Below are 13529 nucleotides of genomic sequence, written 5' to 3' on the forward strand. Positions count from 1 at the left end.
TCTGCGTCACTTTCTTCACTATCGGACGCGAATTATAATGACGAGGAACTTGATTTAAATCATATCAAAGACGGAGTACATCGAGATGAAATACTACATTTAGTAAGGAATTATAAGCCAAATAAAATAAAAACATCTGCCCTGAAGATAAGGATAGTGCTGAAAGATCAACTTCCAATTCATTGCACGCCGTGTTGTTTCCCTCCCCCTGCAGAGCAGCGTGAAATTGATAAACATATTTCGGAATGATTAGATAATCACAGGATATGCCTTTATCCACTTTCTGTTTAATGGACTTCGAAACATACTTTTGCTTTGTAGATCCTTTACATATTAGTAAATATATATCGGAAATTCTATTTCACATAATCGGAAGTTCAAGCTTACTTTTATAAAATTGCTGTAACAGTCTGCAAAAAAATAATAAGCCAGATCCAATTCGAAGATTAAGGAACAATGCAATCTGCAACATTAACTGAATTAGATAATTTTAGCTTAGCTTATAATATCCGTTATACATTAAACGCGCATGCGTAAACGTATTATGCGTATGTGCACATGCGTATTCGCAGCCGTAAAAGTTTGTAGCTTTGAGTTCCGGATTATGGGTGTCCGAATTAACGACTTTTGACTGTATATAAGAACAGATTTGTGCACACTTAAGCCATGTTTTTACAAACCTTTTTAAAAATTCCGAAGTAGCTTTCATTTAATGAAATTTACCATTTTTATAACATCATTTCTCTATGAATAAAGCAGTGTGTTGAAACAACATTGGCAGTTTTTCTTTTACATGAGAAATAAAGTCTTAGGGACCAACCACAGTAGCAGCACCCTACTACAGTACAAAGGCCGTAATCCTGACTCATCGGGACTTCCGCGATTCCGGATTAGGGGTTTTTCCAGATTATAGATCATCAATTTAAATTTTGTAAGATGGCATGCAGAAATTATACAATTAAAAATATGAAACCGTAATTTATAAAGACATAAAGGGTATCAAAATTTACAAAAAAAAAAAAAAAAAAACTTAATATTTATTTTTTTACTTTATTAAACATTTCTTTCAATGTAAGTTGTTTAAGTTGCTTCGTTTTTCGTGCTAATACTTTTTCTTTGATTCTATAAATAGACATAATTTCTTGTTTAGTTACAAAGTTCCACCTATAGGAAGCGTTTTTTTTTTTTTTTCTGGATCCCTTTACCATACTACAGATTTTGCTGTCCGCTAATTGATTGATGATTCTTGCATTGTCATTGCAATGAAAAACTTCTGTTATATCATCTTCATTTAATACAGCTTCTCCACATTTCTTTACAAAATCCAATAACTGGAAAATTTCACCTTTAGTTTGCGATGTTTGAAAACCTTCAAATTCACAGCTATCATCTTATCGTCCTCACAATAAAATATGGCAGCTGGCCATAAATTATGCCAAGCATTTTTTAACGTATCTGGAGACACATCCACCCAACGCGCATGCGTAAAAGCATACAAAAAAAAGTTTGTGGCTTTGAGGTCAAGATTATAGATCATTCCAGATAATGGATGCCTTGATTACAGACTTTGTACTGTATCACAAATTTACTTGATTTGACAAATGAATCTAATCTGCACCTAAAGTGAAGAAACCATTAAAATTGAGTAAAAAATACAGCACTACAGAACTGCTAGCCCTATTGCTACGTTTTCCTCTTTAAACTGCATTTAGAAAGACAGAAAATACCCTAAAAATATAAAATTAAATGTTATGCAAATTAACATAAAAATTTTAGCTGCAAAATAGTACCATAAAATTACAACAATACCTGTTTTCCTGTGAAACCTTGACAAATAACTTTGGTATCTTTGCCTATCTTCAAATTTGAACGTGTATTAGCATAACAATTACGGACACTAAGCTGTCTCAAGACTGAAAATAAAAGGACACATGAGAATGCTGTAACATTTTAATAACCTTAAAACATTTTTGATAAGCTTTCTTTTCTATTAGAAAGTATCTTTCTTTCCTAAAACGTTTTTACCAATTCCAAAGTGACTTAGATCATGGTTTCAAACTGCAGGTGAGCTGAATGCACAATTTAAAAGCTGCTGAGAGGCCAGAATTTTTTTAACAAAATAAAATTTTTTAACTAAATTTAAAATCTTATTTACTAAATGTTTACCTAAACTTACATAAAAAGTAGTAAGAAAAGATTCAAATCTACACTTATTTTTCACTTGAAAGCTATAAGAAATTTCTGTTAGCTACACTTTGTAATTCAAACATATTTGATGGATAAATAAGGAATTTTCTTAGTATCATTTATTTTAAATATTTTTAATACTTACTAAAATTTATTATTTTAAAAGACTTATTAAATGATAAAAATATAGTTTTTAATAATGAATTAACTTTAAATAGTAACTAATTCTTAAATGCTAGTAACATAAAAATACCTTACACATAAGAAACATTTTTATTACTTGCATCGTTTAAGAAAAAAAAAAAAAAAAAAAAGACACTTTAATCAGTTTTCGTACAAATGTTATAAACAGTGGCAGATTTTGCTTTCTTTAAGAAAGAAACTTCATAATTTTGTTCATAGCAATTGCCATGTAGGCCCGCTTTCGCTAATAAAAGTTTTTCTAATGTGTCATCGCTAATATTAGATCTAAATTTAGTCCTCGTTTTTGCAACAACACTGAGAATCCTCTCACACTCGCATTACTATGGGGAACTGTCACGATGGCCAACACAATTCTAGACAGTTCACTATATTTTAAAATTCCAACAGCACCTTTCAGTTTTCCAATTAAACTCCACTGGGTGTCAAGCCTAGCTGATTTTATAACTTCATCCAAGTTTTCTAATTGTAAACTGCTATTATGCAGCTGTTGGAATGGTTTCAATTTTCCCTTCCTTTTAGAACTACTTTCAAGATAATAATAAATATCAACAATGTGTTCATCCACATTTATTGGTAAAGAAGCTGCCCCTTTTTCAGCTGCTAAATCTAAGAGGTGACAAGTGTGCCTCATAATTTGCAAATCTGAATATTCCTTTCTTAAGATGCCTGCAACACCATTCTTCAAGCCTACCAATACTGGTGCATTATCGGCACTAAGTGCTAAGCAATTATCCAGAGGGACTGCATTTTCTTTTAAAGTTTTAATAATTGCAAGTGCTATATGAAAGCCTCTCAAATGTCCTTCTAAAGTGAGGACAGAAAATAAATTGCACTCCATTTCTGAAGACTCCGGATTAAAAAAAAGAAACAACAATTGGATACAGTTTTGAATTGGTATTACTGCTTCCATTCGTAGAGAGGCAGAACGGAGCTGTTTTAATGTAATCAATAACTGAAGATTTATTTTTCAAACCCATTTCTTTAACAATTACACCTGTTTTGGTTCTTCCACTTGGGTATTTCTTAGCGATTTCACTATCGGGAAACATTTTTCTAAATAAAGCTGCAGCATGATCCGATGCATTTAGTGGCAGGTTGTGCTCCAATAAAAAGGCAGAGAACAGACATTCTGCATTAATAACTTTTTGGTCCTTTGTTTCTGAAGAAAAATTGGTACTTTTCCGTTTCGCCGGCGCAAATCTCGCCAAGCAGACTTTATTGGCGACAACATACAGTATACACATAAAAAATATTTAAAAAAATGTTAGTTTTAAGAATTCTTTTTTTAAAGGCATAAACATTTTAATATCGCTTAAAATTTTATAAAAAACTGATAAATAAAGACAATAAATTTGTAAAAAGACATTCATTTAAGAATTTACTACGCTTTCATGGTTCAGCATCCTGATTCGCCGGTTCATATCATGTGACCCCAAGCGATCTCATCTCACGTAAACTACTCTCTACAAAAATCTAATGCTCTCAGTAATTATCTACATTAATTTCAAGTTAAATCTTAATTTGGAACACAAGTTCAAATGCAAGAAATATTTCAATTCGTACGAATAGCTAACTCAGAAATTATGTAAAACTGCAGTACTTTACTTCGCTAATGCATTCTATGGCCTTGGACATAAAACTGAACTATCTGATAAAAATTCTATGTAATTATATGTCAGTATTGAAAGAAACAATCAATCTGATAAGAAAAAGCTGCAACTTGTTTTGAAAATGAGGCGTAAAAGGTTACCAGCGAGAATATTCCGTTTGGCATCGGTTGCACCATTATTAGCGACTTTATCGCTTGCGCCGGTAAAACGGAAAAGTACCGAAAAATTTAATTTTCCATTTTTTTCAAAACAACTCATACTGTCCTTGTGTATGCACTTGTTTGAGAACATCTGCCGTACACATCGCAAATTTATTAAATTTCCTTGAGGAAATAATGGAAGTCAACTGTGTACGATTTTTGAAACTTACACGAGTATTTCACCTTTCTTGTAGACATAACAAAAGATGATAATTTCTAAAACTATTTTCCGAAGGCATGTATACTCACACAACTCAGGACAAAATTAACGAAATAAGTAAAGAACATTCAAATAACAGCTTGCTTTGTCCTCATTGGCTAATATATGCCAGATGACATGCAGTAGAGCTCGATACCCATTGGAGAACTGGAGAACGATGTTTCTGGATATGTATATGCTATCACTCACAAAGCAGAAGTTATTTGATTCACAAGGTTTTGTTTTAGATATAATCTAGAGAAAATTCAATTGCTTTCAGACGTCCAAAATCTTTTTTTTTTTTTTTTTTTTCTGTTCATATAACAATGTATTAAGAGAAGTTCCATAAAAATCGTGAGAAATTTTAAGAATAAAAAGTCGGGAGAAATATATTGTAAATCGGAATGGTGGGAGAGCGGTCAAAAATCGGGAGTCTCCCGCCTAAATCGGGAGAGTTGGCAACTCTGCTACAGCATGAAATTTGATAGTGTTTCAATTCTGATTAATTTGTAGCCTTGGAGAAAAATGACTAGAAATTATCTTTATTGTGGATTATAAATGCTCATCAGTCAATTGTTTTTAGGCCTATTAGTTTTCAGTCAGGAGAAATTATTCATATATAAACATACCTTCAAAGTTATTATTCATATTTTAAAAATTTACAACCAAGGGTATTTATCTTTTAAAAATTACAAATAATAATTAATCAAAACTGTCTTTAAATCTTTTAATAAGATTTATATCATAGTGTAAATTATTAGCTCCATTTGTAGCTTTTTTAAAGTGTTATTCATATTTGTTTTTAGTAATGAAAATAATGGGTACTTTTCTATTTTCTTGGTGCCCATCATAATGTTCATGTGAAATGAAGTAAAATGCCTCTTTCCTGGAAGAATGATATGGCATCTTCCTCAGTCACAAGTGAAACAAAAATTATAAATATTTGTTTAAAGAATGTGAATACATTTAATTGTGGTCTACTCAAAGCTCTTATCTTCCTCAGTCATAGGTTTTCTAAAGTTTGAGCTGTTACTCACACCACTTTATTGACATCAACTTCTCTGCCCAACAATTAATAAATGCACTTTTGCAAATGATTTTCTAAAGCCAATAAAACAGTCTTTAGCTTTTAAACTTTCCTTTTGCTTGCAACTTTTAATACTGCACCTCCAAATGCTTTCATCTATATAGTTTTTATTTCATGGTCAATTTTGCATATTCTAACAGTAGTAAGATGTCTCTTACTTTGAAGAATATCTATCTATATTTTTGAACTTCCTCATTCATTGAAGAACACTGCAGGGAAGTAGAAGAATGATGATGCTTTTCTGTTATTGGAACCGGATTAGGAAATGTATGTATGTGTATACACACACATATATGTAAGATACAACAAAATACAATGGCTGCTTTAAGAAATAATTGGTGACTTCAACATTAATGATTCTAAATTTTATGTTCTTGCGCTTAAATTCATCTGTTCTCCCAAATTCGAGATCTTTCCATGTTACATAACGCTGCATGTAAAGGTAACTAAAACCAAAATTAACCAATCACAGTTTCAGGTACCTTTTGCATCTACTAGGTATAAATATCATTCACAAGTAATTACATCATTCCTTTCCTAGCTTCTACCACTGCCGAAAATCTCCCCGTTGCTTGATGTCGCCGCCTTTTACCTGTGTATATGGGAAATTATTCTATTTGTATATGATAAAAAAGTATATATTTTTTTATGTGATGACAAGTATATTGTTTACGAAGAATGATTCTAATGTGCTAGAAATAAAGATGGTAATTGGCCGAACTTGGTTTGTGTCAACATCTTCCTGTTATTAATCCATTATTTTTAGAGATATTTATTTTTTTAAAGTTTCGAATGCTTTACTATGCGCAAAATACGTAAAAACAGCATTTTTCAAGATGGCTGATGATTGTAAAAATTGCGCTAAAGTAAATCACCAAAAATCCGTGCAACCGTCTACCAAAATAGCACCAAAAAGTGAAATATAAATAACGATAAATTATTAAATTTGGTACTTCAGTGGTTACATAAAATCTTCACATATGATTCTTTCAAATTAATTTTAAATATTGCCAAAGTGCTTGCAGTGGCTGTTTTAACAAGGAAGTACAAATCGTTATTCATACTCTTAAAACTGCAAAGATGAATCACAATGTGCTATTTATATGCATCAAAATTTATACACAGGCAATTAAATTAATCATCATCGATACAATAATGATGCATTTATCAATGAATGTTATATATAATCCATTTAAATAAGGCAGAAAATTATAATATATCAATGTTAGAAATGAAAAAGGTACTTATGTGAAATAATCTTTAAATGAGAGAAGGTGTGTATTTCTATGCACTAGCAATAGAAAATAAAAGAATTCTAGAAGCATTGTTGTAGGTGTTCAAATAGATGACATCTAGAGGAGAACAAGTGCAAAAATCTACAAGGATGTATACTTATCCAGGCACCATAAATTTTATCAGCACCCAATGATTAAGATAAGCTGGTTGATCACCCAATCAGAATTACAAAATCAGAACTCCTAAAACAAATATTCATATGCAAGCCAGTAAGCACTCAAAAAAGAAGCAGACTGAAATTCAAACGGCTAGACTGTCTAGAAAGAGAGACTAGTCTAACTTAAAGGCAAAGATTGGTTTAATTTAAATTAAATTTAATTGAAAAACTAAGGCCAAAAGTAGAAAAGCTTGGAATCAAATTCTCAAGAAGACTAAGACTTACCATAGACTGTTGAGCCACCAGAGAAATTGAAGAAGCAACACAAAATGCAAAACAGATTCACTATTACAACAAGTGTAAAAAAAAATAGGTTGATCTTTGGAATATGGTAACAGGTAGTTCGGCGACGATAAAGATTACTACCTAGGACTTTGGGAATAATGTGAGAAGTACTCATTTCCGATTATGCATTATTTTGTGTGAGGGAAATGAGAGATCATGAGATATGTCATGTGACATTAATGGATGAATCACTGTTCTTTAATCGGAAAAGGGGGTAAATTTGTTAAAATATCTGCTGTACAGCATTAGTTTCATTCTATGTTCTGTGAAACAGTGTTGTTTAATATTTGGATCCCATGGCCGTATATAAAGTAAATCCGAAATTTTTATTGCGTTTATGTGTAATTGAAAAGAATTGCTTAATTGTGGATAAGTATGAATGTCGAACACGTGGGTATGAAATGAGATTGTGTGAACGGAAGGACAGATAAGTTTGAATGGCAGTGCAAGAAATCTGGTGAAAATGGACATTTTGTGATCCACCATGCACTCAAGATTCTGTAGAAGATTAGGTAAGTTAGTATTTTTAATTATTTGAGGATAATATTTTTATGCATTGTTCTAAATGTAAGGAGTAAATAAATTAATATGGTATTATTGGAAAATTGTTATTAGCAATGATTTAGTTTAAAGTAATTAGGATTGTAAGCTAATTTTTATTAATTTAATGCATGTGCTTATTTACATTTTAAGTAGTGGGTTGATCTTTACATTATGGTAACTTGGCGATTTTTTGGCGAAAATTTGGCAACCAACTCTCCTACAGCAACCCTCTATTTTTTTTCCCCGCCGCCATTTTGTCTTCACGAAGTAAAGACATGTTTCTTTTCTTTTTATCTACTGAACACTTCTTCCAACAATCTACTAGCCGAATTACACTTATGCTAGAAATTTTATCAAACAAAACTGCTTAATCATGACAAATATTCACTGCAAAATTGGGAAAAAGTGCACAATACCATACTCCTTACGCGTTTTTCAAAATAACACATACACATAAACCATGTACACGCCGACTTATTTTTACTTAAGAAACATCCCAGAATTGCACAAAAATGGCATTGCGCACACTCTTCACTATATCCATGTACACTGCTTTTTCTCATAAATTAGAAAAATTTCACGAAAATACATGACAATTTTCTCAATCTTTAAACCCGGTAAAAAGAACATATATGAAATTACCTGATTGCGAAAAAGTATTCACCCTTTACAAATATGAACATTTCCACATATAAAATAAATAAAATATCCAAAAACTTTTACCTCTAAATCATCTATTACATTATACACGTCACCAACGAATTCATACCGCAAGCATTACAAATACTTAGTATCAAATATTTAAATTATTTCCATGCACGTTTATTTCAATTTAAACGTATACCAAATTCCTACAAACATAAAATTCACAAAATAACTATCATTTAATTAAAATATCACTAAACCATGTACACGTCGACTTATTTTTACTTAAAATAACATCCCAGAATTGCACAAAAATGGCATTGCATCTTTAAACCCGGTAAAAAGAACATATATGAAATTACCTGATCGCGAAAAAGTATTTACCCTTTCCAATTATGAACATTTCCACATATAAAATAAATAAAATATCCAAAAACTTTTACCTCTAAATCATCTATTACATTATACACGTCACCAACGAATTCATACCGCAAGCATTACAAATACTTAGTATAAAATATTTAAATTATTTCCATGCACGTTTACTTCAACTTAAACGTATACCAAATTCCTACAAACATAAAATTCACAAAATAACTATCATTTAATTAAAATATCACTAAACCATGTACACGTCGACTTATTTTTACTTAAAAAAAATCCCAGAATTGCACAAAAATGGCATTGCGCACACTCTTCACTACATCCATGTACACTGCTTTTTTCTCATAAATTAGAAAAATTTCACGAAAATACATGACAATTTTCTCAATCTTTAAACCCGCTAAAAAGAACATATATGAAATTACCTGATAACGTATACTAAATTCCTACAAACATAAAATTCACAAAATAACTATCATTTAATTAAAATATAATTAAATTCAAAAACACTACTTGAAATATAAATGAGCACATACATTAAATTAATAAAAATTACCTTACAATCCTAATTACTTTAAACTAAATCATTGCTAATAACAATTTTCCCAATAATACCAAATTCCTTTACTTCCACCTTACATTTAGAACAATGCATAAAAATAATATCCTCAAATAATTAAAAATACTAACTTACCTAATCTTCTTCAGAATCTTGATTACGTGTCCGATAAACTTTTCTTTAGTTACGGCCATGGGATCCAAAAATTCACGAACACTGTTTCACACAACACAGAATAAACCAAATACAAAATTTCCAGATTTTTTCCCGATTTCCCCCCTTTTCCGATTCAAGAACCGTAATTCGTCCATTAATATCACATGACATATCCCATTATCTCTCATTTCCCTCACACAAAATAATGCGTAATCGGAACTGAGTACTGCTCACATTATTTCCAAAGTCCCAGGTAGTAACCTTTATCGCCTCCAAAATGTCGCCAAACTACCAGTTACCATATTGTAAAGATCAACCAAGTAGTGTTTTTTAATTTAATTATATTTTAATTTAATGATTGTGATTTTGAGAGTTATATGTTTATAGTATTTTGGAAAACGTTTGAGTAGAAGTAAATGTGCATGGAAAGTATTTAAGTATTTGACACTAAGTATTTGGAACCATTTTTAATGTTTGCGTTAGAAATTGGCAGGTGAGGTTTATAACAGATAATTTAGAGAGAAAAGTTTTTGGATATTTTATTTATTTTATACGTGCAAATGTTCATCCTTGGAAAGGGTATATACTTTTTCGCGATCAGGTAATTTCCTTTTTACCGAATTTAAAGATTCACAAAATTTTCATGCATTTTCGTGAAATTTTTCTAATTTATGAGAAAAAAGCAGTGTACATGGATATAGTGAAGAGTGTGCGCAATGCCATTTTTGTGCAATTCTGGGATGTGTTTTTAAGTAAAAATAAGTCAACGTGTACATGGTTTAATTATATTTTAATTAAATGATAGGGAAGCACTTCCGCAGAGAAACCGGTAAATGTAAACATTGCCAACTTTGGCGATAATAGTTCAAACCTGGTAACCTATCAGATTCATCCTATTCGCTTGTTAGAAGGTTGCAACCATACCTCTTGAGTTCATTTTGTTGAATTATCACTGTCATTGTTCGCATTTGGAGATTTATAGTCTTCTTCTCTTATTTATTATTATTTTTTTATGATTTTCCACGTTTATTTTTCTAAATTTTTTAACAACGAATAGATAGAATTATTTTCGTATAATTAAAGAAGTTTTCGTCGATAGATGCCGGCTCTCGGCTCCAATTTTTATGGCATAAAATTTTAACAAGATACTATATTGTTAATGCTTTTCTAACAATAACCTTTCTGAGGATGGCAGGTGTGACATAAATAACTGATTAAATTAAAATAAAAAATATTATTGATTATCTAAGACGACAGAGTAGTTTGATGCATCCCCATGGTCATCGAAATTAGAAAACCACTGCTGGTGTAAGGAATACAGTTCAAATAACTCTTGAAAAATAATAAAATGTATAAAGATCTAGTTTTATTAACAATGCTACTAAAGAAAATTTGATTACTGTTAAAGGTTATTTGTATTGTGAAATACATTATAAAACAAGACAGGTTTATTTCACGTTTAACTGGTTAGTTTTACATCTGCATGCTTATTATCTGTGAATTTTTACTACCATATGCGTAATATATTGTTTTGTCTGCTAACTTGAATTTACATGCACTAAAAATCATGTTTACGGCTCCGCTCATCCCTTGGCGAGTAAAAATTGCATTGGCGCCAACGGGTTCTCTGCGGATGAAAACCCAATGATAGTTATTTTGTGAATTATATGTTTGTAGCAATTTGGTATACGTTTCAGTGGAAGTAAACGTGCATGGAAATAATTTAAATATTTGAGACTAAGTATTTGTAACCATTTTTAATGTTTTGTTATAGATTCGTTGGTGACGTTTATAATAGATAATTTAGATGTAAAAATTTTTGGATATTTTATTTATTTTATACGTGCAAATGTTCATCTTTGGAAACGGTACACACTTTTTCGCGATCAGGTAATTTCATATATGTCTTTTTTACCGACTTTAAAAATTCACAAAATTTTCATGCATTTTCGTGCAAATTTTTGTAATTTATGAGAAAATAGCAGTTTAGATGGATAAAGTCAAGAGTGTGCACAATGCCATTTTTGTGCAATTCTGAGATTTTTTTTAAGTAAAAATAAGTCGACGTGTATATGGTTACTGTGTATGTGCGATTTTGAAAAACGAGGCAAGGAGTTTGCGATTCTGCACTTTTTCCCAATTTTGCAGTTAATATTTGTCATGATTAATCAGTTTTGTTCCATAAAATTTCTAGCATAAGTGTAATTCGGCTAGTAGATTGTTGGAAAAAGTGTTGAGTAAATAAAAAGAAGAGAAAAATGTCTTTACTTCGTGAAGACAAAATGGCGGCGGGAAAAAAAAAATAGAGATTTGCTGTAGCAGAGTTGGTCGCCAAAAAATCATCAAGTTACCATAATCCAAAGATCAACCAAAAAATACAGAGATGATACACAAATAAAGATTACTAAATATGGATATTAGTTACATTTATAAACACTGGTAAACTATTATTAATGGGAAAATTTAAGAGCTAATTTTGGTTTCGAAGGAGTTCTACTTCAAAAACATCTGTTTTCATGTTGAATCTGAAGAGATATAACAAAAAAAAAAAAAAAAAAAAAAAAAGAAGTCCTATACAAAAATTCAATAAAATTCATCAGACATAGCAACAGAAATAAATAGTTAATTTTTAACCCACTGAAAACAAAATTTTAAGGAAAAAAAAACTACATGAGGAAATGAGGGCATTTTTGTACATTAAGACCTTACAAAAAAATGGGTCTTTAATTTACAAACAATATATGAAATATTTGTTTATATTTTAAAAGAGGAAAATATTTTTAAATTGAAGATCCAAGTTTTAATTGCTACGAGATATTGATGTATTTATAGTTCTATGTTAAAAAATAAGAGAAAAAAAAACCACGTAAATTTGAGAGTTTTGAAGGAAAAATGCAATTAAAAGAACATAAAATCTCTTATCTATTATAGATTACCACGCTCAAAGAACGAACAATTTTTCAAATCTTAAGACGTTTTAGCTATTTGTTATAATTTTAAGGTAAGCTGTAGGATATGATAATATAGAAACAATATGAAAATACATCCATATCACAACTCCTAAGAAATTACAAGTAATTTTTACCAGGCACTTTAAACAATATTCTTGACACGCAGGCAGCCATTTTTAAGCACGTGATATTAAGAGTTTTTCAGCCACTTCTTCTTCTCAATTCCTCAAAATAGTAAACACTTGCAATGTCACCTTCCGAAGAAGAAATAAACAAATACAAAGCATTTAAAAGTGATACTAAACACCTTATTTCGTAAAAATAGTAGGCCCACCAGCGGCCGAGCGGTAAAGTGCTGAACACTGGTAGTTCGGTCCGAGGTTCGAATCCCGCGAACGGGCTGGCTGCATGGGTGTTTTCGTGGTTTTCCCCATGTGAAACGTGTATACGAGCCAGTTTCCCTTAGAAAGTCCTCCACGAAAGGCAACCCTCCTCTTAGGCAGATAGCCCTTGTGTGCTCTGCCATAATTAAATACACCAACACCATTCCGTAAAAATAGTAACAAAAATTAATAAAGAAAGTTTTCTCTTTATGCATACTTTCTTAGCTCTCTCTTTGTACTAAATATATTTGAAAAAAATTAGATATTAAATTAAAAAATAAGGATGAAATTTAAAAAAAAGTTACCACAAAATTAATCGGGCATTTTCATAATTTCTAATTAAAATCTGCAATAAATAGAAAAAGAAATTTTATGGAATTAGTTTGGGTAAAGAAGCTAGGTCAAAATCTAAAAATCGGTTGCGTTTATAATTCCAATTTCCTTTTCAGAAAATATTCGTTATTTTAATGTTTTCTTGCAATGGCTCGGTCACGAAAGGAAACGTCGTTAAAAACACTTCAGATTAGTCATTAATTTGCATCAAAAGAAAGGAAAAATCTCTCAGAGAAATTGCCTGTATAGTCTTTGATATTATAAAGCGTTATAAGAAACAAAATTGTATTCAACCCCTCTGCCCCACACTTTCACGTTCACTCGTTTCGAGACTAACGAGGAAATTTTCG

General features: G+C 30.9%; 1 protein-coding gene across 1 annotated transcript in view; it reads right to left on the bottom strand.

The window, feature by feature from the left end:
• Positions 1–12733, bottom strand: part of Scsalpha1 (Succinyl-coenzyme A synthetase alpha subunit 1) — a 67385-nt gene extending 54652 nt beyond the window's left edge. Inside the window, exons 1-2 of the mRNA XM_085806898.1 lie at positions 12598–12733; positions 1810–1913 (exon numbers count right to left, since the gene is read on the bottom strand). Coding sequence (XP_085663024.1) covers positions 1810–1913; positions 12598–12637 — 144 coding nt within the window. The 5' untranslated portion in view covers positions 12638–12733. The remainder of the gene's footprint in view (positions 1–1809; positions 1914–12597) is intronic.
• Positions 12734–13529: the final 796 nt, after the last annotated feature.

The sequence above is a fragment of the Stegodyphus dumicola genome, chromosome 12 (assembly GCF_044657685.1).
Source record: "Stegodyphus dumicola isolate Sdum_Otavi_A_Nest chromosome 12, ASM4465768v1".
In the NCBI taxonomy this organism is placed as follows: Eukaryota; Metazoa; Arthropoda; class Arachnida; order Araneae; family Eresidae; genus Stegodyphus; species Stegodyphus dumicola.